We start from the raw sequence: 24,478 nt of genomic DNA, 5'->3' as shown, positions 1-24,478 counted from the left end.
AGAGAGAGAGAGAGAGAGAGAGAGAGAGAGAGACAGAGAGACAGAGAGAGACAGAGAGACAGAGAGAGAGACAGAGAGAGAAATTGTGATGTGATAGATATTTTTGGCCTGCCATGGGGCTTGAATTTGGGGCCTGAGCTCTCTCTGTTACGAGTCTTTTGCTTGAAGTTAGCTCAAGGCTTAGCACTAAACCACCATGAGTTACAGTGCCACTTCCGGTTTCTTTAAGTTAATTGGAGATTAGAGTCTCACACACTTTCTTGGCTCTGGGCTGGCTTCGAATTGGGATCCTCAGATCTCAGCTTCCTGAGTTGGTAGGATTATAGACGTGAGCCACAAGAGTTCAGCTCTACTGTCCTTTTCATACCGTGGTACTTTTATTGACAGACATTCAATTAGGCAAGCCATGAGCATAGTTGACCTTAGGTCTAATCATTTTCTTTTACTTATTATATAATTTTTAACTCTGAAAATTTTAAAAATAATTTATAAATAATATAAAAAATAAAAAGATCATCTTTGAGCGGCTTTCTTCATTTTAATGAAAACTAGGAAAGTTGTCTATAGTTGGTTTCCTGAAATGTAAAATGTCCATCATCTTGATTCCTTGTTTAACGAAAGACTGTTTGCACAGCTTGCAAAGAATGCTTTGGTGTAAATTAAATCACTGTAGTGCCTCTGTCTTATGGATGTAGATGCCCGTTTTCAAGACTGGAATTTCTCTGCCTATTTAGAAAACTTAAATAACGTACATGCAATCCTTGAACACATTGCAGATTAAGTTTTTAACAATTAGAACACATGGGAGGAAAACTAGTAAATGTTTGGCATTAGAAATTCATGAGGGAGTGTATTTCTAAATGCACCAATCCTAATTTTTTGCAAGAAACGGTTACAAAACACAGTCAACATGTTTTAACCACTTATTCTTTGCTATTTTGTTCAAAATGATAGGCCCCTTCCAAAGTAATCATGGAACCAAATGAAAACCAGACTTCTGTCCAAAAGCCACTTGATGTAGTCTTTGTAATTGACAGAAAAATGTTTACACTGACTTTATTTTTTAAAACTATCAATCATTACACTTTAGATGTGTGCTATCCACTGTATTATTTTTATATAATTTTCAATGTATTTCATTCAAAGTATGTGTTCAATAGTACTGTTAAAATAAATAAAAACTAGTAAGAGCTTTTTCTTCTGTCTTTTAAATTTCCTAACATTTTTGTCCATTGACAAAGGAAAATGCACGTTATTTTTCTATAATATATCAGTGGCATTTGCTTCAGAGTCTACCTTTTTGAATAGTTTTTATCTCTTTAGTTTGTCATACAAATTGAAAGAGCTACCATACAGGTGAAGGAGGAATAAAAAGCACAGAATTTGGATATTGCTAAGGAAACAGCCAAACTGCAAAATCGTTTGTACAAGCTTTTGGATCAGCTCAATTGAAGAAGAGGAGATTAAGAGCAACCATATTGATTTAATCAAATTGCAGTCTTCAAAGCATATACTTATAATAGAATACACATGATATTCAGGAAAGAGAAAGAGTTCTTCTTAAACGTTAAAACCTTTTATTTTAATATGGATTCAACTATGAAATGTATATTTTTCGTCGTCAATAATTTGATTTTCCATTATTGTGAAAATAGTACAGAAGAAAGTTTTCTTTATATTTTTAAATTCCCCCTTCTTGCTTATGTCTTCTAACAATTAACATATTCAAAGATCACATTTATACTCTGTGGATATATATTATTATATAATAACAACAATATTTGGCCAAATGAAGTAGCAAATACACAAAAAATAAGCCACGCAAATGGCTCACTAGTCAATTCCACACCACTGATGGCCATTATTTATGGACACGATGAACCCTACATTCTCACCCACCCTTCTGCTTCTCTTTTGGCATACATCCAAATTTCGGCTGTGTTAACATTTGCTCCTGGGAGGAGATGAAGGAAAAGAGTTCCATAAGGTTCCCATTGGCCCAGACAGTGGAAACATCTGCTGGATTCATGAGCAGCTTGCTGTCCCAAGTCTGCAGGGAGAGTTGATGCTTATCAGCTCTGCCATATGCATTGCTATTTCCTATGCCCTGGGGCTACACAAGCTAATTTAAGAAAAAAGAAGGAAGTGTATTATATGTCAAAATCTATCATTAATTATTATATGTAAAGTAGCTGTCAGGCAATTATGACTTTAATACTAGTAAAATTCAAATTTAAAAATAATTTATTGTGTTATCATTGATTTAATACCTTTGGTCAATGATAGCTTGTATGTAATTAGAAATGTGTCTAGAAACTGGAAGCTTAAACTGTACTATTTGGCTATTGTTCTTTAGTTGGAAATAGTTGTCAGAAAATTAGGCAACACTTTATTTTTCCAATAAGTTAATCTTTGTAGGCTATTTTGACACTGGTCAATGTTTTCAATACTGGAATAACAACTCCAAGAGATTAATGAAGTACTGTGAGACATAATTATTGAATTTCAATACATTAGTCATTTAAAAAATAGTTGTTTATATTACTGACAATATCTGAACATTCAAGACATTTTGCAGTGGTTTTCTGATTACTGGATTTACTACATTTGTGACTTTAGGGACCTAAATTTAAATTTTGCAACTCAAAGCTTCACTAAAGCTTTTAAAAATAATTTAAACACCAAATGTATAAAGAATGTTGCTAAACATTGAGGAATCACATAAAATGGTAGCACTAATTTTCTATTAGAATTTCTCTGAGATAGGAACCTTAGTAATGAGTTTAGTTGACCGGTATTATATATTTTCTCCCCAATAGAGTGTAACTCCTAAGTACATATCTAAATTAAAACAATGACACTGAGCTACTCTAAATATGCTATGTCAGTTATTAATTTTTCCATGAAGTTTAGAAAGTGAGTGATTTATTTACCACCTGTCAATTCTTCTATTTGCTCATCCAACCACTCACCCACTTATCTACCTATTTATCCATCGATCCATCCATCCATCCATCCATCCGTCTTTCCAAGTACATATTTCTGGTTTAATATTTGTGAAGCCTATGTGGAAAATCTATCTGTATAGAAATTATATATAGTAATCAGGAACTATTTTATATTTTGCTTATTAATTTGAAACATAGAGAAAACCAACAAATATGAACCTTGCTTATCATGAAAGGTAAGATTAATTTACTGAGATTAGAAAAGGCAAGCTGCAGGTATAGCCTAAAAATAAAGAACCTGTCTTTCAAGCACAAAGGCTTAAGTTCAAACCATAATATGGAGAAAAAATACAATCAGTAATTTTTCCGATAGACTTTAAAGAGATAGTTCTTGGTTTTGTGAGTACAAAATGTCCAGGAAACACAGCCATCATTATTCAATACCAAGTTTATCCTAAGGTAATAGGACAAGTGTTTACATATAATAGAAACAGAGGCCATGTTATTCATGAAATGCTTCTGTATGTATGCCATCATTCCTTATACAAGAGTGCACTAAAACAGTATACAAGAGTGCACTAAAACAGTATAGGCGATCTAAGCTAAGAAATTCTCTTTCTCTGAAATCTATTAGGTTTTATGTCTATTCATAACACATTTTTAAAATTTTGTCATCATTTCATTCTCTTGTACTACTGTAATCTCATCAATGACATGCTGACACTGAATCCAATATAGAAGTATCTCTCCAGTTCTCATGCATTTATTATTCAGTTTACTTGACTGAATTGTTTCATCAACAAATATGATTCAGCCAGAAAAATTTATGTTCAGAAGTTAATACTAGAAAGAAGCAAGGTCCAGGATCATCTGCTGACCCTTCCCTTCCAATACTGTGGTTGGGAAACTCTGAGTATTGTTACAGAGCTGTTTCTTTTCCTTTTTTTTTTTTTAATCATTTTCGAACCATGCTCTTGACTGAAATTCCTAAAATTTAAGAATCTTAAGAGTTTTCTAAAACCTCACTCTTGATTTTTGAGATTCATTTCAACAGTGCCATTGAAATATTTGTTATAATTTTGTAATTAGATGAAAATGCAGTAATTATCCTCAAATGCTTCAGATATCATCCATTCAATTTTTGCCTATTTAGAAGTATTGCTCATTTGAGTTGTTTCTGTACAACTCTACACAAACTACAAAGTTGCATTTCAGTATTTTAACAGAGGAGTTTCCACTTGCTCTCCTAGGATAATGCTCCCTCGAATCTAATGTGGCACTACAAAGGGCTTGAACATCAAAGCCTGTAAACACGGACAAGATGGGTAAAATAAACATTCATGAAATCTTTGTGCATTCAGAAATGATCAAACACTGAAAAACATATTCTATTAACCACTGTGTTTTTCCTTTTTTTTTTTTTTTCAAAAGGGAAGCTTGTTTCTTAGGGAATATTCCAACTTGCTTCATGTGTTACTATCTATCTAGACTTAAATAATTAAGAGAATATCTTTTGAACACAATGCTCATATGTTCAAAATTATGTAATCACTGTTTATAAAACAATACTATATGCTTATCAGAGAATTAAAAATTATGTGTATTTTAGCATGTTATTAAAGAAGTTTGTCACACCTATTTATATACCATTGGTTAATTGAAAAAAATCTTTATGTCTATATTAGTCAAAGGATGAGTGCATTTATAAAGTTTATATACTATATTCATATGCTGAGAAAAGAAAAAAATATTTCATTTCAGTATAATTTTTGTTAAAGAATTTATTGACATTGGTTTTAACACCATATTTCAAATGATGTGTTAAAAGACATGACTCACTTTAACATTAATTTGAATTGGTATTTTTACCAAGGCAGTGAAATATGACTTGTAAAAGAAAATGTTTTAAACAAAATATTTATATCTATTGGTGTTTCCCAAAAATATATTTTTTTGTTAAATAAATACTCACTTTTATATTTGATCTTTTTTGGGGGAGAAGGGTTGGTCAGGGGTTTGATCTCTGGGCCTAGCCAATGTCCCTGAGCTCTTCAGCTCAAGACTAGTGCTCTACCACTTTGAGCCATAACACCACTTCCTAAATACACACTTTTAAAGGCAAGAAATAAGAAGAAAATTCATTGTTTCAAATATAACAAATGTACTAACCCAACAGCATCTGAAAGCTTAAATAAAGTATAAAGAGTAATACTATGAACTTAAGGTAATAATTCTGTAAAACTACAAGCTCAAATAAATAATACATGAGGTTTATTTTGCAGAATGTTATTTGCATGGTAAAATTAAAAAAAAAAACAAAAGGCCAAGTTATCATTTTTGCAAATATATTAGCACAGAATTCAGCAAATTTATTTTTGAAAACTATTTAGCAAGGTAAAAGGTTTGAACAATGAATTCACATACAAGTTTGAAAGACTTGTATTTATTATAACAGATTAATTAGAAAGATAATATTTTGAGAATTTAAACAATCGTATCACTTCTTTTAATCATTAGCCATTGTGTAATTATAATAGAAAGAATCAATATGTGCTGATTGGGATAACAAAAAAGCTGTATTACCTATTTTTTAATTTTTTCTCTTAAATTGGGTCTTCTGATTCCATCCTATTGTTACCCCACCAAGATCCTCCCTCTGGTTAAAGAAAATTGCACAAATTTTTGCAATAAGGGGAGGTTAGATGCAGGATGTCTCTAAAATGCTCATCATTTAGATTTCTTCTAAAGTCTTACTACCTTTCTAGTTAGGATATTATTTATTTATTTATTTATTTATTTATTTATTTATTTATTTATTTATTTATTTATGTGGGTCATGGGGCTTGAACTCAGCCTGGGCACTGTCCTGAACTCTTCAGCCCAAGGCTACCACCCTACCCTTGAGCCAAGCCCCACTTCACATTTTCTATAGGTGATTGGAGATGAGAGTCTTAGGTCCTTTTGTTCCCTAGCTGGCTTTGAACCTTGATTCTCAGATCTCAGTCGCCTGAGTAGCAAGGATTACAGGCATGAGCCACTGTACCGGGCTAGGAGATTATTTGTATTGCTGTTTGATTTTATTAACACTTTTACAGCTCAAGATCTTAGAGTGCCTGAATTCTTCCCATCTTTCCACAGTTGTATCTTTTACGCTGATAGATGAAGTGCATGCATATCACCGATCATATTTGTTGAACAAATTAATGAAATTGAAGTATGTTGAATAAATCCATTAAAATATGAAAGATTAGTACAGCAGATATTTCATTTTATTTTAGAAGTCCAAGAGAAACTGAAATTATTTATTCCTGAACTTGCTTATCACTGTATATATAAATATGATACCATTTTTAATATATTCAAAATCTTTACATTATTCTACACTTTATAATGTTCCATAATTTTAAAAGATAAAGCTGAAATATAACTAGGATCTTACTAGGAATGCATAATTCTATGACAATCGCAACTATACTCAATGCACCAATGGAATCATTTTTATAATCTGTAGAAAATAGAAGAGAAAAAATCTTAATGGGGAGGTAACATGGGTCAATGTAATTTTTGTCTTCTTTTATATATAAAAAGAGACTGGCATCTAAATACAGATACCAAATAAAATTTTTGGCTAGTGGTAATTAGTCAGGTAACAATCAATTTAAATGGTTATATTTTGTTTCTTACTTAGAATAAAAGCAAGTATAAAAGCAAGTATAAAGTAATGAAATGTCCTCAAATGTAACTTTCTTTGTAATTTTTAATTAGTTTGGTGGTTACAACAGTGGCATATTACAAATTAGCATTTTAATAACATTTATTTTCTTCTACCATCAGATATTTTCATGAAGCATTATTAGTAATCTTACTCATCCTTGAGATTGTGTAATATACAAAGCATACTAAATTCAGTATAATTTTGCAAAGTATGTGAATGAGCCAGATAGGCCTTACTATATAAGACCAATTTGAAAGACTCATTTTCTCTTCTTTTCGATTGAGACTAAACATCTTTCCATGAACTTCAGTTTTAAATCATTGTAACCCACTCCCTGCACTTTGTGTGCCTCTAGAAGATTGATTATTGCCTGATCTGCACTATATCCCTCATTTTATCTTCTAAAGAGCCCCACCATCTGTGTGCTTTTTTCCAGAGTATTTCCTCCAGGTTGACATCTCAATTTAAAATTTAGTTATGTGATTGAGCTTCACTGTGAACCAGAATGTGATTGTGGTCATAAATTTCTTTTCTCTGGAAAGCTGCCTCTCAAATGCTCATCAGTTAGCCAGTATAGCCCGGTAGCTCTAGGTCTTGCTCAATCATCCTAAAAACAGTATTCTAGAAAGGTAAAATGACTTCATGCATGCAAGATAATTACCATGAAAATCCATACAGAGATGCCTTGATTTTATTTTCTTTCATTTTGTGCTGTTTGAAAGAGACAGTTTGGGGGTTATATTTAAATTATTTCCGTTCTGGAAATATTGACAATGTACTTGTACAGTTTCATAGCCTCGTGAATATAAATGTGAATGATTTATCAATTTCAATTCTCTCTTCAGAATCAAAAACATTCATTAAATAAAATATCATTTGAATATGGGATAAGATAAATATAATTCCTGAGTAAAATAAAATGGATAAAATAATGAAGACTATATTTTATGTCAAATTATATTATGGCTATAAAATTAAATGTACTTTTTAATTTTTTAAGTGTTTGGAACATAAATAAGCTTGTAAACACAAGCCTGTGTTTACATTTTACATTTTGGCAGGGCTAGTGAGTAGAAAAATCAATCTAGAATAGATAAAACTGACTTTGTCCAGAAGCAAGTTTTGAAATGTTGGAATTTAAAACTACATAGACAATAATTTAAAACAAGATAAAGGATCTCTTCTTATTGGGAAAGATGTAATGCAGACGTTAAGCATAGTTTCCCACATTTTTGCAAATATTGCATGGAAATTATTAATTTACTAATAAGAATGATGCCAAGCTGGTGATAGAGCAATACAAACTTAGTAGAAGAAATTAGAGCAAAACTGCTTTGCTGAATGACAGTTATTTGCACAACAACAATAATAATCATTATTGTCGTCATCAACATTATAATCATTGTCATCATTCCATTACCGCCAAGAACAAATGTGACACAAGAAAATAATCAATTTTATTTTCTCCCAAAGAATGCTATGTAAGAATTCCTAACTGTATTGACCAAGATGCCCCTCAGTGGACTAACAGAACAAGAAAATGTGTCATATACACAATAGAATTTTAGTCTTCCATTGAAATGATATTGTGATTTGTGCAGAAATTGAAAGAGTTAAAAATACCAAGTGAAGCAAGTCAAGCCCAGAGACATATGGTATATGTTTACCTTTATATGCAGAGCTAGAATTAACTAATAAACAGATAAGTAAATATATAGTACGCAATTATATGAAGAGGTATTCACTGAAATAGGGTAGATTTAAAGAAGACAAAATAATGTATGTCCTTAGAAAGGCAAAGTCAAAGTTCAATAAAATAAATTCCAGGAAGGGGGTAGGGTAAAGGGAAAAGGAGTAGATGAATGAAGAGGAGAATGCAGTGACGATTTCAATGTATATTCTACAATTAAAAAAAAAAGATGAAGCGAGTAGTGGGTGCTTTCCAGTAGGAAAGAAATTTGCATAGGAATAGTTTTGAAATGTGACTCAGAGTTGTGCTTTATCACACCCTAGATTTCTCAAGCCCTAGCTCTGGTCCTGTTATTCAAGCAGGCAGTATAATTCTAAGCATGCTACCACAGAATCAGAAAATGACAATTCGTTTCGATACTCTTCATAGCTGTGTTCCCTATTCACGTCTCCTAAGTCACTTGGGAATAATCTAATGGTGCTAGTCTACACACTTCCCTATTCTGCGCTGAGTCATATGGAAAAGATGTTTGAATTTCTACAGGGAAATCAAGATTCTCTGGATCAGAAGCTGTGAGAGTCTCTGTAATTCTGAACGAGCCTTTTGTTATGAACCAGAAGCCAATAGAAAGCTAGGGCCAAGTTCTGGGTACACAAGACATTCTGCTTCCTACTCAGAGAGGATCTGGTCTACAGGATTGTGACTCACGAAGCTGCCAACTTGGCACAGTTACGTTCTGCTATCAGGAGGAGAAAGCCCTTCCAACCTATCCTGGCCTTGCAAGACCTACTGCCCGCCAGCTTTGTCTCTTCTCTGCTTTGGTCTGGCAGTCGCAGTGGAACACAGGTCTCTGATGTGCTTCCTGTCGCTATGGAAACTGGCTACCCACTATCAGTCTGATGGCCATGCTTACAGTGGCTGGGCTTCTGGGAGGCACAGGAGACTGGTACCAGGTGTTGTGCTATGAAAGGCAGGCTGTATCCATAGAGGAAGAAATAGAATGAAGGAAATATAAAAGAATGTGTGGCAGCCTAGAAAAGTTTGCAGGCAAAGTCAAAAAGCCTGCCTTAAAGGGAAGGAGAAAAAAAATACAAGGACTAGAGAAAGCTATGTATGTATATATGAGTATATATATAATATATAAGTGCATATAAATATAGTATATATACTAGATATAGATATTGATATGAGAGAGCAAAGATACATTCCAAAAGTGTAAGCATCTCACACTCAGTTATCAGTCTTCATTTTCTTTTTTTCTTTTCTTTTCCTTTTTTGTTCTTTTCTCTCTCACATGATAGACTATTTATCAATCACCTTCCTCTTAAGAATTACAAGCCTGCATTAATGACATTGATGCTTTTCAATCCAATAGACTTTAGTATGCAATATGTGTTTCAGTCCACATAGCTACTGAGCCACAACTTTCACATTAGAAGGTTATTTGTTTAGAATGCCTTCAGTAATTTAGTGGAAGTAATAGCATGCTGTGTGCACATTTAGATATATATTTAGACTCTAATTTAAGCAACAAGAATGATCTTGAACTTTCTAAGATGCAGCTTCTTTGTATAAATACCCCAGTCATTTGATGAAAGAGAAGGGGACGGGGGAAAGAAGAGAGAGAGAAAGTAGGAACAAACACAAGGGCTAAGAGCTGAGAACAGAATAAGGGATATCCCTAAAAAAATAATAGGTTTGCTTTGTACTTTATTTATAAATACGTTACCTAATTCTGATTTCTTGTTGAGTGTAAGAACTATTGGCATATTTTATATCTACTGATACAATTGCACTTTAAGAAGAGTATTTTCCAATTAAATGTGGTTCTTCAGAGAGCTAAAAATATTTTAAAACAAACTAAAGCATTGAATATGTTATTTTTTCATGTGGCTATACCTCTGTCAAATTAACTAATTTTGTAGATTAACTTGTAGGTTTCCACTAAGTATAAATGCTCTCCCAACAGGAGATATTTACACATTCCTACTAAAAGTTGCTTCAATTTTTTTCACATCATCAGGTTTTGTCATGTTCCACTGCTTCTTGTTTGTTTGTTTTGTTTCTAATCCAATTCTTCAGTCAGAAGGGGTTTTGCTTCTTCTTCTGTCAATAATTAAAATATGAGTGACCCTTAGTTTAAGTGAAATAGGCATAAATTGTGATCATTAACTTAAAATAGTCACAGAGTATAATATACTCCCTCCCCGCCTCTGTCTGTCTAGATATTACTGAGTTGGTGATTGCTTTTAAGGAAGAAGTAGTCATGAGCATGGCTCCATAAGTTTCACCTATGTTTAATCTTTCTCTTTGGAAAAGAGATGAAAGAATCATTACTCTCACGCATCATCCATTTACAAGATAATGAAAGTTCAACAATGTCATTTGTGGAAGCAGAAACATGCTTTTAGATCATGTTAAGACATTCAACTTTATCTTTTCAACAACAATGCAGGTTACAAAGGTCTTTCTTCAACTTTTTTTTCTTTTTTTTTCATGATAAATCATCAACTCATTAGAAAGTTAAGGTGGCCATTATCTTAGAACTGGCTACTTAATATTTTGTTTGACCCTGAGCTAGTTTCTTCATTATCAGAGTGTGTAACTGTACAAAACCCATGATGAAAGAATCCCCAGATAAAAATGATCAGTAGAAGCCAAGACTCAATTTACCTGATTTTGAAATTCCTCAGAAAAGCAAGGAAAGCTTTAAATCACTTTTTAAGAGAAATGTTTGTATTATAAATTAATGGCAGCTTCTTGGTGTATTATTTTCTAAAATGGAGCACTACTTTTTCATGATATTAAATTATTATTCTTTGTAGAAAGGGTTTTCATGGAAATCAATAATCAAATTCTTTTCTTGTAGAGCTTCTTTAAAATTTAAAACCACCGGTCATAGTTAGAAATAAACTTGGGTGCATAAGAAAAACTACAACTTGAAGATCACTGTCCATAGAATTGATGAAACATAGAAACCTGATGAAAGAATTTTTATTAGAGGAGAGATGAGTGAGAAGGGGAAAAAGTTAAGCTTGTGTGCAGCAGCCCAAACAAGAGACATCAACGATAACTTTCAGTGGTATGCTGTAAATATTTAACAACTTGTTATGTAGGGAAAATCATTGGCCTGTGGTGTCAGCTAATTTCCATGGTCAAAATACTCCCTCTGTGGTCAATTTCAAGCTATGAGCTTATGTCACTGAACACAAAGTGCTAAGAGAAGCATTCAGTGAGATCTCAGGAATTGGCTCACACCAACTTCTGCACATTGGACTTTTACTTGAATTTCAAATGCCCTTTCATGTTTTTAAAATAGGTATAAAGGTCCAACTGCATTCTTAACTGCTTTACTTTAAACAGTGTTATTTTTCAATGTTATTTATTATACAATCAGAAGTAGATTTGATATTTATAATGACACTCCATGATGAAGGTCGATCACCAAGAGGGCAATAATCCAACATCTGTATCTTTGCCAACTATATGACTGTGGAAATATTATCTAAGGTCACTGTCTATCATTTCATTAATCTTCAGTGTAAAGATGAAGGCAAAGTTGTTATGACAGTTTAAACCCTTGGATATTGGAAATACATTTAAAACTTTGCCTAATTACCTAGCACACTGACAGCGTTAAAGTCATCTGCACATTTGATATATTAACAACTTAGTGTTGGCTGAGGAAATATGATTGTTTAGGAAAAGGAATTAAAAAGAGATACAGAAGGGTTAGATACTTTATTTTATGGGAGACCACTTACCTAAGATGACTTAGGTAGGGCTATTACTTAATAGTCAAGAAACATTCATTTCTTTTGTTTTCCTTTTTGACATGAAAATAGACATATATATACGTATATGTTTATATAAACATATACATATATATGTATAATTCTGTGTCCCATTTGAAGGCTACATTGGTGTTAGCTCTCTTTCCCAGTTACCATCTGCCCATATTCTTACATGCATATCGTAAATTTCAAATACAATTTAAAAATGCCTAACATACCTTTGGGGCCTTTGTAATTTTATCTTTCCATGTTTTGTCTCAATGAAGATTTGACTGTGGGTAGATGAAACAATACAGCTCTTACATCCTCTCCAAATAAATTCTCTTTGGATTGTGAATAAATAGCGAGAGCTCAAAATTAAAATACAGCTAAGCAAATCTAGCAGATGTAAGGATAATATGTCCTGTAATTGTATTCTAAGTTAGTTTGCTGCTAACAAAGATAATTTAAGTAAATCTCACAAATTCGCTCATAAAATAATAAGAAGGATCCAATGATTATGAGAAGTTTCTTAGAAAATTAGTCTATTTCTATGATTTTTTTTAGTTTTAAATTTTTTTGGAATATTTTTGCTATAAATTCTATTTTGTCAGGGCAATGTAGAAAGGGGTTACAGTAGTGGGTAACATTTCTTCTTGAATATAGATACACTCGCCCACGTTTTTCTCCCACTTTACTTCTCCCCAACCCCTCCTATTCAACATGCTTTTCCCCTTCCCTTGCTATTTCAAATTAAAACATAAACATATATGCAAAGGATCTGTCATTCAACAAAATAGTTTATGAATACAGTGTGTTGATCCATGTCATGCTTTTCTACATAATCATCCACCCCATGTATACTAAGTCTTCCTTCCATTTTCTTAATTTTTGAGAATGTATATGGATTTTTTTGTCAGTTAACAAAAGTTTATGTATACAATGCATCTTTATCTGTGTCATCCCTTCAACACTGTCAGTTTGGTAGATTCTTAAATTGTGTAAATGTACTTATGTTCTGGTTTTATAGATTGTTCCTTCAGAATCAGGTGGTGGGTTTAGGTAAAGTCAAATTTATTTAACAATAAAGGCTCAATACAAGAATTTTTTTTTTGTAGACGAATAAAGAATCATTATACCTCAGTGTGTCTTCTTCCATCATTGTTTCTAAAACTACTGGTTATTTTGCTGGCTCCTTAGCAAGCAGGTTTTTAATCTTCTGTTTATCCTTTGGCTATTGATTCTTTCAAAATAAAGCACAAAGGTGGTCTCACAAAATATTTATGTCATAGAAACATTGAGGATGATTTGTTCATTTGATAATATAGTCATTTTTATATGTTAAAAATTAGTAATGTCTTTGGAAAGACTTCCTGAAATTAAATGGCAACTGTGATCCATGAGGAGTTAAAAAAGAGAAAAGCAGCAGTCAACTCAATGCTCTCTCCAGGTTATCACCAGGAGTAAAAGGCAATTCAGACCTCTGAGAAGAAGTTTGACTGCCTTCAACACAGGCTTTAGAATTGATTTTGGAAACCATATATCCTAAGGGTATTTAGGATTAGTAGATTCTCCACATGAATTTGCTCTCTATTGGGAAAAACTAAATTATTTGACTGCAGGGATTTTAGGCTGTAAGTCTCAGTGAACTGAAGTCATACTACTTTAAAGTCAGAATCCGTGTGGTGAAAGCTGGAAGGATGCTGTCCTAATCTATCTGGAAGGGCCAAGCATGGGTATACTGGCATAGCCAAATTATTTGGCCTTTAAAACCCTTGCACCTATCTGCTTCTTTCTCTAGTTGACAGATACAGGAAAAATAGGCTGAAATAGTTATCAAAAGTAAGTTCTCTAGAGTTCAGGTAGTTTCAGAATAATTCATATCCATACCTTCTCTTATTTGATTTTACAAATTAAAATTTTACTCTTAATATGATTATTCTTTTTTTTAAATTGTTGTCTGAATCACATTTAAACAGTGACAAAGCTATAATGAATCAGCAGCATCTGTGGAAAGATAAGAGAAATGCCCAACTCTCAGAACAAAACTCCAAATGGTTCATTGACTTTGTTTCATCATGGAAAAAAAAAAAAAAAAAGAGAAAATCTCCTAACCTCCTAGTGTCAGTTTACCCATCTGTGAAATGAAAAGGATAATATTTTCTTATGGGGATGTTTTGAAAATTACTTTGCAAATGTAGTGAATTAAATGACTATAAGCTTCAATGCTCTTTTTCTACTTTAAAGAAACAGTATCATCTATGTAACTACTGATCGTCAAAATGTCATCTGGGTTGAAGTATGTTTATGAGCAATTGTGTGCTATTTGTTACTCAAAGAAACGGGACTGTTCAATTTTTTTTCTTAGCATCAATACTAGAAAATCAGATTTAAATATTTAAAAACATCCTGAGATTTGAATTTATGAACTGTTAATCCGTTATGAACTGTTATTTCTTCTTTCTGTTTAGTTCATGTTTTCTGTGATATGGTTTTTGCCTCACCTCACATCACAAAATGGATAATTCTTTGTGTTCCCCTGCTTGAGTTCAGCCCAGAGCTGAAGGCAAAACTCATCCCACTCTGGTTCCTGTTGACATTCAAGTCAACTACCAAATAAATTATTCCAGACAACGCCTAACCTCAATTTTAAAACTCCATCCTAAAGATCACAGTGAGATATACAGGGGACTTGCTATAGTTACTCTAAGAGGTTGGCAATGAGATGACAAAGCTTCTGATATCAGATTTTTATACTTGATAGGTTTAATTATATAATGAGCTTGTGTCATTTAGATCTGAAAAGAATTTTCCCACCTCAGGCTCTTCTGTCTCTTGTAGTGCCAATCAACAAGTTTCTTGGTAATAATAGTCTTTATGCCAATAACACCAATCTAACCTGCAAGTGGTGCTTGAAGTACTGACTATTATTACACAATTGAGTAGAAACAAGAAGCATACTGGCTGTGATTATGTCATTGTACTATTCTTGCATATTTAAATTATCTTTGACTTAAATTATCTTCGACTACCTTTCCCATATAAGAATATTTTAGTTTGGCTCTAGAAAGTCATTTTTATGCATGTTAATCATGCATAATTAGAAGAATTAAATATGGATTATCATCTTGCTGAATGAAATTTTTATATTGCCTTCTACATGAATGCTTTTTGTTTTTTCTTTACTATTATGACTGTACTTCATTAAATGTGTTGGGTAAATTACTTCTGTGTATTAGTATAATACTTAGGAATGTAGATAGCTTGATTGCATAATTGTAATACTCATACAGCAAAGTATCATTAAGAAAAAGTTATTTTCCTAATTCTAAGAAGAATATCTATTAACTGGTTAAGAGAAGGCAGTTTCAGGAAGGTTCAATGAAGAATATCATCAATATATTCTGGGTTACAGTTAATGGCTCTGTGTGTGGGGAGTGTGTGTGTTTATTTTTTCTTTTTTATATTTTTATTGTAATTGATAGAAAGGTTGCATTATATTCGCCAGATAGAAAGTGTGTTACTTAACAATCATTGTTATCCCTTCTCATATTTTTGTCCCCATTCCCCTCCCCCCACCCCTCCCCTCATCTTGTTTCCCCCCTTCCCTATCCTATTTCAAATAAACAAATAAACATTTACACCATATATTAGATAACAAGTTAAGATACTGTAACAATATGAGATAACCAAGGTATGTGTTTGGTTCTTTTTTTGAAACAGTCTTGATATTTGGGCTAGCCCCAAATTTCTAGGCTGAAAGGTCTCTCCCTACTCAACATTCCAAGTAGCTTACACTATAAGTGTGTCTAGTTCCAAGACTAGATTTTAAAATATATTGCGAATATTCTACAAGATGAGCTTCTTTTAGAAACTAGTCACATACATTTTCCCCAACACATTATATATTTCTAAAAATAACTTCCTCTATAAGAAATGCTGGTGAAATAGGATTCTTTTTTTAATTTCTGCTATCAGAAATTGAATCAAATGTTCTTGTATTCATATTTCAGACTTTATTCAGCATTTGCAAAGCTACCAAGAAAGAATTTTATGCATTGCATATGTTGCATTAAAGAATTTATTTCATCTCATCTCATTCACTGATTTATCCTCAGCAATAATCCAAGCTATCACCACAAAATTAATGACAGGCTAGTGGATATTAATGGCTATCATGTGTCTTACTTGAATATAAATCTCCATGTGCACATGGAAGGAAAACAAGGTTTTCCAGAACACGTAAGTGAATATAAGTCTTGTAAGTGAATGTAAGTGAAAGAAGTCTTGATTGTATGTTCTTTCTATTGCTACCTACTGACGAAGAATTTTAAAACTATTATATTGATTTTTTTAAGATGTAGTTGGTTAGTTTGTTGGTTTAAATTTTACTTTCAATAAGAAGTGAAGTCCAATGTAGAAGTTGGAAAATTAATCATTTTATAACTCTCATTTAATCAACTTTCCCTTTAATCTTTTAGGCAGCCAAGGGCAGTTTCCACTAACACAGAATGTAACGGTTGTTGAAGGCGGAACTGCAATTTTGACCTGCAGGGTTGATCAAAATGATAATACCTCCCTCCAGTGGTCAAATCCAGCTCAGCAGACTCTGTACTTTGATGACAAGAAAGGTGAATACATTTTCTTTTAAATATTTTAATTATATTCTGAAATATCCTAATTATAATAAATTTATTTCTCTGAGATGATTCAAATTATTCCTTTTGATTACCAAACTGCTGCTGCTTGTATTTAAACATGTTAAATATAAAATACTGTAGTTTCCAAGCCATAAACACTAAAGATAACCTATGTCAACTTTTTAATAAAATAAACAGTTTGAGTGCTGTTTTAAAAAATACTTTTATGCCTTCTCTTAAAAACCATTTTATCTCTAAACATATCATACTTTACTACTGTAGCTTTCTTATGTATTAATGTTCTGACTACTCTTAAGGTAATACTATTTTCCAAAATGTTATTTTAGGCCTTTGGATAATGCTATGCAAATTTTTATAGCAAGACAAACTTATATGCAAAATTTATACAATAAAAAATTTACTGGGGCCGGGAGTTTGGCCTAGTGGTAGAGCGCTTTTGCCTAGCATGCATGAAGACCCGGGTTCGATTCTTCGATACCCCACATACATAGCAAAAAGCCAGAAGTAGTGCTGAGGCTCAAGTGGTAGAGCTCTAGCCTTGAGAAAGTCCAAGGACAGGGCTCAGCCCTGAGCTCAAGCCCAAGACTGGCAAAAAAAAATATTATTTCATTATCTTGAATTAGTTCTAAATTAATCATTTTTGAAGTGATTTCTAAAATATAGTTGCACATACAAATAGTTCCAAAATGACGTGAACAAGCTGAATTTATACCTGCTTAAGAGGATTTGTACTTTATTAATTAATTAATCTGGGTGTCTAAATGAATTTAAGAAGATTTTGGTCAAGATTTTCAGGGCACTAAAAAATATCTAGGTTTTACAGTTCAAGGAAACAATGAATAATATATGGAAAATTGTTCCATTGTTATAAAATGTGAGTTGTTCAATTGTTGTAAAATGAATAATAGAGTTTATGAACAGAATGAAAATATGTAATATTTCTTTAATTTAATTGATATGGGGCAGTGATATTTATTTACATATTGTTAATTCAACAAATGATTAATACCTGTTTTTTAACCCTAGTAGATAACAATGAAATAATTTAATTTCACTCTTCATTTTTATGATTATATTTGGCACGAATAAAATCTATAAATATGCCCAGTCCACTAACATATCCATTCAGTGTATTTTGAATAGAAATACTGCTTTCTCCCATTTATATTGTCTAAATTTAAAATGAATTCTTTAGTGTATTAAAGATACATGGAAAAACTGATTAAACATATCCTTAATCCATCTGACAAATATTTATATGAAGTATTTTGCATGAAAAAATAAAGAAAGCAAGCAAGCAAAGTCTTTTTATTTATAAGGCACTCAATCAATAGAGGAGTTAAGCATACATTTAAACACATATCTGTGTATTCACATACATAAGCCCATACACATATGATTATATATGGTAAGGGACACATAGCATGTAAAAATGATTAACTGACTGTGGAGGGAGTGTTAGTTGAAGTTTTCCAAAAAATCAGAACTAATAGGATGGAAGGAGAGAGAGAGAGAGAGAGAGAGAGAGAGAGAGAGAGAGAGAGAGAGAGAGAGAGAGAGAGAGAGAGAGAGAGAGAGAGAGAGAGAGAGAGAGAGAGAGAGAGAGAGAAGAGGGAGAGAGAGAAAGAGGGAGAGAGAGAAAGAGGGAGAGAGAAAAAGAGGGAGAGAGAGAAAGAGGGAGAGAGATGGAGGGAGGGATGGAGAAGAGAGAGAGTCAGTTTAGTATTTGGCTCAATTGTTTGTGGATATTGCAAATTTGAAATAGTAGAACAGATTAGGTTTTGTCTGAATGCCAGCTTCAGACCCAAACAACTTGTTCTTGTTCTAGCTCAAATCCCAAAGCATTATACAGGCAGAATTCCCTCTCCTCCTAAGAGGAGGAGACCTCTCTGATGGTCTTCAACAAATGAAATGAGACATGCTCACATAGTGGAGAGAGAACTGCTTTACTCATATTCTACTAATTTTAGTATCATCTTCTTCTAAACAACATTGTCATGGCAACATCTAATGGTATTTCAGCAAATATTGGAGTACAGTACCCTACCCCCTCCTCTTATTTATTAGAGATGAATTCCATGACATCTCCAAATCCCTGAAACCATGGATATAGTATTTTTGCTCCTCTTGTTTCAGATCCAAAGGTTTTAGTTATCCACAGTTATTGCAGATGATTATATGATTATATAGTATGTTATATATAGTGTTAGTTATAAAAATTAATTTACTCATATGTTTATATGTTAATATATTTATGATTTAAAATATGTCGAGAAAATTGCTTTCTTTAGCTTTAAAATTAATTTGCTGTATGCTTTTATAATATTGCTAGATTTTTGTTCTTGTTCATTCATCTTACTCTTCTTAACTTTACATATTTGTTTCAGCAAAGCTTGTACTTGTATTTAAGATGTTTGAAAGTTGTGCTTATAGTTGGCATCTACAATTAACAAGTTATATCCTCTAACAAAACAAAAAGAAAATCTATATTGAATTTCCTTGTCTTTTCTTTCAATGATTCTTCAAGTCGTCCTTTGCAGAGCATCTAAAACTGGAATTGATTTTAAGTTTTTCAAGCTAATGCATCTTTTCCCATAGAAAATAGAGCAACTTGAAACAAAATATAGGTGTAGGGTTTGAAATAGGCCACTCTTTCACTTCTGGGGAATTATTCTAGGGAGAAAAAAAAAACTTGTATTGTATTTAAGATATCTAGCAATATACTCCTACATTTTTCCATTGCTGTGAAGTATGGAATGTATTTGATAATGTTTGAAGTTCATGTTCTCTTCTTTTTCCTATCTCAAGTGGCAGCTTAAAGTTGTGCTGCAAAAAAGTCTTCTTTCTTTTTCTCGTGTATGTGTGTGTGTGTGTGTGTGTGTGTGAGAGAGAGAGAGAGAGAGAGAGAGAGAGAGAGAGAGAGAGAGAGAGAGAGAGTCACAGTAGTAGTAATAATAGTGGCAGTATCCTTGGTATTAGATGTTTATTTACTTTGTTGTGAATTTAGTCATCAATTGCAGCAAATTATCGGAAATTACTTGAGTGAAGAAACCTTTTCATAAGTGACAAACCTGTCTCTTCCTTCACATGTCAGTTGTTTAGCTTTTATGTGATATTGTAGTTGATGGAATCTCTGGATAGTGATATTCATTGACTACAGGAGTTTGGAAAGTGAAAGCTTCCTTTAAAGATTCCATGTCACAGTTTTTCACACACCATCTTTTGGTGTGCAATTTGTCTGTTTAATCTTCCCCAATCCTAAGGCTTATCTTGACTTTGTTTTTAAATTGCATCAGAACTAAAGGACAGAAACTAAGCATGTGTTAACAGACTGGGGCCTCCTGTACCTGCTACTGTCTGTATCATTTACACAAATTTCTGCAGGGGTCCATTGTTAAAGACTCCCTGACAGCACTGCCCATATTTCTGGCTCAGATAATGTTGCCAGTGTTTCTTAGCCTTAGCAACACAGTAAAATCACCTAGGGAGCTTTCCAAATTGGATCTTCCAGAGTTATGCAGTATCAGAATGTTTTAATTATATCTTAACTGATTATGAAACGAAGCTAAATTCAAGACTCTTCAGTTAAGCAAGTCAATACAGAAGTTCTGCATCTGAAAGCTTGGATTTCTGAACTGAATAGAGAGCAAACAAAAAGATGGAAAGAAGAGTGTAACTGAAAAAGAGGTAAGGTGCTTAGGAAAAAAAACACACACACAAAAAAACAAAGAATTACAAATAGCCGCTGTTCCCATTGCCACTGTGATCATAAGTTAAGCAACAATCACACTCCCTAGAGATTTGAGTCCTCAAAGGTTCTCACCAGAAGGATAAACCAAAACTCACAATGGTGTCCCATGGTCATGTCAGAAATAGAAAAGACTTGTTTAGCTGGAAGTACTTGCTAAATAAAGCACGCTAAGACCAAAGACTGATCATTGAGATAATCTAGCTGGTATATCAGGTGTGAGCTTATGCATCCAGTTTTCTTCCTATCTCTTTTCTCTTTCCTTTCCTCCTTTTCTTCCTCCTCCTCCTCCTCCTCTTCCTCCTCCTCCTCCTCCCCCTCTTCCTTGTCCTCATCCTCTCCTTTTTCTTTCCTTCTTTCTCCCTTAAGACAGGTCCTTGTATGAATTTGAATCTGGCAGTTTAAGGGGACTGCAAGAATGCATTGGAGTCACATTGCTTTAAGTAACATTTCATGATGCTCAAAATATTCAATGCTTGGCTTAAAACAATTAAGCACACATATAGATTACACTTAATTAAAGCTAAGTAAAACACAAAATAATTTCTCATTCACACAAGCTATGTTTCAAGGATTTTATAGCTTATGGTTTTCTACTTTGGAAAGTAGATTCTTATTCAGATTCTTACGTGACAATATAGATCTTATCCAATGACAGCACTGACTAATAGAATACAGACTTTATAAACAAGAATATCCTATCACAGAAATTGTCATGAACATTAAAAATGTGAATTTTTTAAGTTTAAGTTGTAAAGCTGTATGTGGTAGACTGTGGAAAAGAAGTCAGAATGGACCTGGAATACAGCTTCTGGTACTAATTAGCAGACTAATAGAAGGTTCTCACTGAATCCCTGCCAAATCACATACACTGGAAATTAAATCAGAGCTACATTTTGACAACTCCCAGTCTTTTTATTTTTGTGGGTTATGGGGCTTGAACTCAGCCTGGGCCGTGGCCCTGAGCTCTTCAGCTCAAGGCTACTACCGTACCCTTAAGCCAAGCTGCACTTCCTGTTTTCTACAGGTTAGTTGGACATAAGAATCTCAGGTTCTTTTGTGCCCAGGCTGGCTTTGAACCTTGATCTTCAGATTTCAGCCTACTGAGCTGCTGAGTAGCTAGGATTATAGGCCTGAGCCACTGCACCTGGCTTCTCCCTGTCCTTTTTATGTGCACCTGGATAGTGTTGTTTATCTGTCTCGCTTCTAAAAGATTATTGTATGTGTAATATTTAAGAACCTGAAAAAGACTAAATAGAAAATAAATATCAAGAGGAAAAGTTAGAAATTCTTGTGGATTATAATTTCCTTACAAATGATACAATATCATTATATATTCTTGATCCATTTGTCCACTGAGGGCCATCTGGATTGATTCCACATCTGGGCTGCAATACTGTGGTGAACATAGTTATGCTGGCAGCTTTTGTGTGGCATTTTTGTGGTCTATTGTAAAAATGCCCAGGAGTGGAATTGCTAGGTCATAGGGAAACTGTTTAATCTTTTGAAGAAGCTCTGTTTTCCAGAGTGGTCAAACAAATTTACAGTCACACTATCAGTGTTGTAGTATTCCTTTTGGCTGCATTCACATTAGCATCTACTATTATTACTTTTCTTAATAATGGCCATTCTAACTAGAATGAGGTGGAATCTCAGTGTTGTTTTGATTTGCATTTCTTTTATGGCCAGAGATACTGAAAATTTCCTTATGTGTTTATTGACAATTCTTTATCTGAGAAATCTCTCTTAAAGTCTTTATTCCACTTATTGATAGGGTTGTTGCATTTTTTTGGGGGGGGTATTAATTCTCTTGAGCTTTCAGTATATTTTAGATATGAAGCCTTTGATGAATAGATACTAAAAATCTTCCATTCTGTGGGCTATTTATATTGCAATCTATGTCATTTTCCAGGCAGAAACTCTTCAGTTGATGGAATAACATTTATCCAGACTGTCTTTGATTTGCCAGATCCAAAGAGGTGTAGGTTGCATGGTTTCCCACATTAGTTGTAAATGGAATGTGCCTATAAATCTACAAGTACACATACTGGATGTTTTGTAAAAGACAAAACATTACACTTGGACATGATAAATTATACAGAACTCTGTACATTCACACAGTGAGACCAAAGGAAGATACTATTAGAGACAATCACAAAGGTTCAATATCTATGTGCATATAATCATATAAGATGGAGCTTTTCAAAATGAACTCCAAGAAATGGAAACAAGAGGGTATTTTATGTTGCTTACTGATTTATTCTCCCTCTCCATTGTCATTGTTTTTTTTTTTTAATTCTGTACTTTTTGTTTTGTGAGTTCATCTGTTTTAGAAGGGATAAAGGATTGCACAAAAAGCTGGGGCAAAGTGTTAGAAAATGCAATGATTCTAAACACTGTCTAGAAAATGAATTATACAATTTGTAGGGGAGAGATGTTATAAGGGGAAAACAAGGGAAGAGATGACACTGTTCAAAAAGAAATGTATTCACCTGACTTATGTAAGTATATTCACATTTACAAGAATTATATTAGTATATACAAAGAAAAAGAAAAATCTCAAATTCATGTAGCAAAGCAGCATTCATTTGTTAGAGTCATCTTCTGTTTTTGTTTTTGTTTTATCCACTATTCTAAGTCCAGCAGTTACGAAAGATAGGTAATCTCTGAAACAGTGAGAGTGTGGGAAGGAAAACAGAGAGGGAAGGTGAGGTCACTGAAGTTCCACATAAGTGCTGTATGGTATTTGGCAACAGAAACTTTAAAAACTCTGATCGTAATATTTATTTCTCTATAGGTGCTGGGGGAAAATTGAAGTAGGAAAATCTGATCACTAATGAGCAGGAAAAAATTAAAAAACAATACTTAATTTATTTCCTATTATTCACACACATGATTTTTCAATGTAACATGTACAAGAGATTACTGTTTGTAATATGTTTCTTCACAGATTTTCTCCTTTGTGTGTGTGTGTGTGTGTGTGTGTGTGTGTGTGTGTGTGTGCATGCGTGCATGTGAATTAGTGTTTTGCTTTTCACAAGTTTCCTGAAGGAAGGAAAACAAGACATTTCTAAGAGCAAAGCCCCAAATTACTGGTGTTAATTAACCAATTACTCTGTTGAAAATTTTACATTAATATTGGGAACAATGAGCGAGAAAGAACATGAACACGGAGTCTTAAAACAAGGAGTGATAAAAAGAAGAAAAATGAGATGAATATGAAATGAAGATACCAGTGCTCCTGATTCCATACGAACCAATGCTGCTTCACAGTATCTCTGCCTACAACTGGTATCAATCACCTTGACAGGCTTTGAAATATTAACGATTTGCCAGAGGCAGGTATCAAAGTGATGGTATTATTCTTCCTTTCTTTGTCCCTCCCAAATCTAGATGTTTTCTCTATGTACATTAACAATATGCAATTAGTGGTGATAGCTCACAGTTATGCAACAATGAACAATGGTGATACAATATTCCTCATCATTGTCTTTCATTTGATTTTTGACAATGTTTATAGAAAGCTCCCCTTTCTGCATACCAAAAAACCGAGACTTATAGACTTGAAGGTCTTGAACAGCAACTGACAAAGAAACACTTTATTATTTACAGCACAGACTATGCTATGGAGAAAGGCTACATTTTATTGCCTTTGTTTTTATTTATAGCTTTTCCTTCCTAGTAGGTATTATAATTTCTCTTGGGACTGCACTACAATGTCCTCTTTGCTTTACTGATTGCCAATATTTTATTTCTACAACATTATACTAATTTTATGTTTATTAGCAAGTTTTCTGACAAATGCATACATATTAACTAAATTGAAATCAAGTTTCCTTTAGAAAGCAAATAGCACTGTTTGGTTAAGAAAGAAAGACTATTTATTCAGATATACTTAGGAAAAGTAGGAAAGAAGATACAGCAACCAGAAATGATTAGCAGT

General features: G+C 33.2%; 1 protein-coding gene across 2 annotated transcripts in view; it reads left to right on the top strand.

The window, feature by feature from the left end:
- Cadm2 (cell adhesion molecule 2) overlaps positions 1-24,478 on the top strand; it is an 866,220-nt gene that overhangs the window by 678,498 nt on the left and 163,244 nt on the right. For both annotated transcript variants that reach the window (XM_090347865.1, XM_090347874.1), the window contains exon 3: positions 16,608-16,757. In XM_090347865.1, the coding sequence (XP_090203991.1) occupies positions 16,608-16,757 (150 nt within the window). The remainder of the gene's footprint in view (positions 1-16,607; positions 16,758-24,478) is intronic.

Source organism: Megascapheus bottae, chromosome 1 (assembly GCF_031878675.1).
Source record: "Megascapheus bottae isolate mThoBot1 chromosome 1, mThoBot2.hap1, whole genome shotgun sequence".
In the NCBI taxonomy this organism is placed as follows: domain Eukaryota; kingdom Metazoa; phylum Chordata; class Mammalia; order Rodentia; family Geomyidae; genus Megascapheus; species Megascapheus bottae.
The sequence above is the reverse complement of the archived record's forward strand: the minus strand, read 5'-3'. Positions and strand labels throughout refer to the sequence as shown.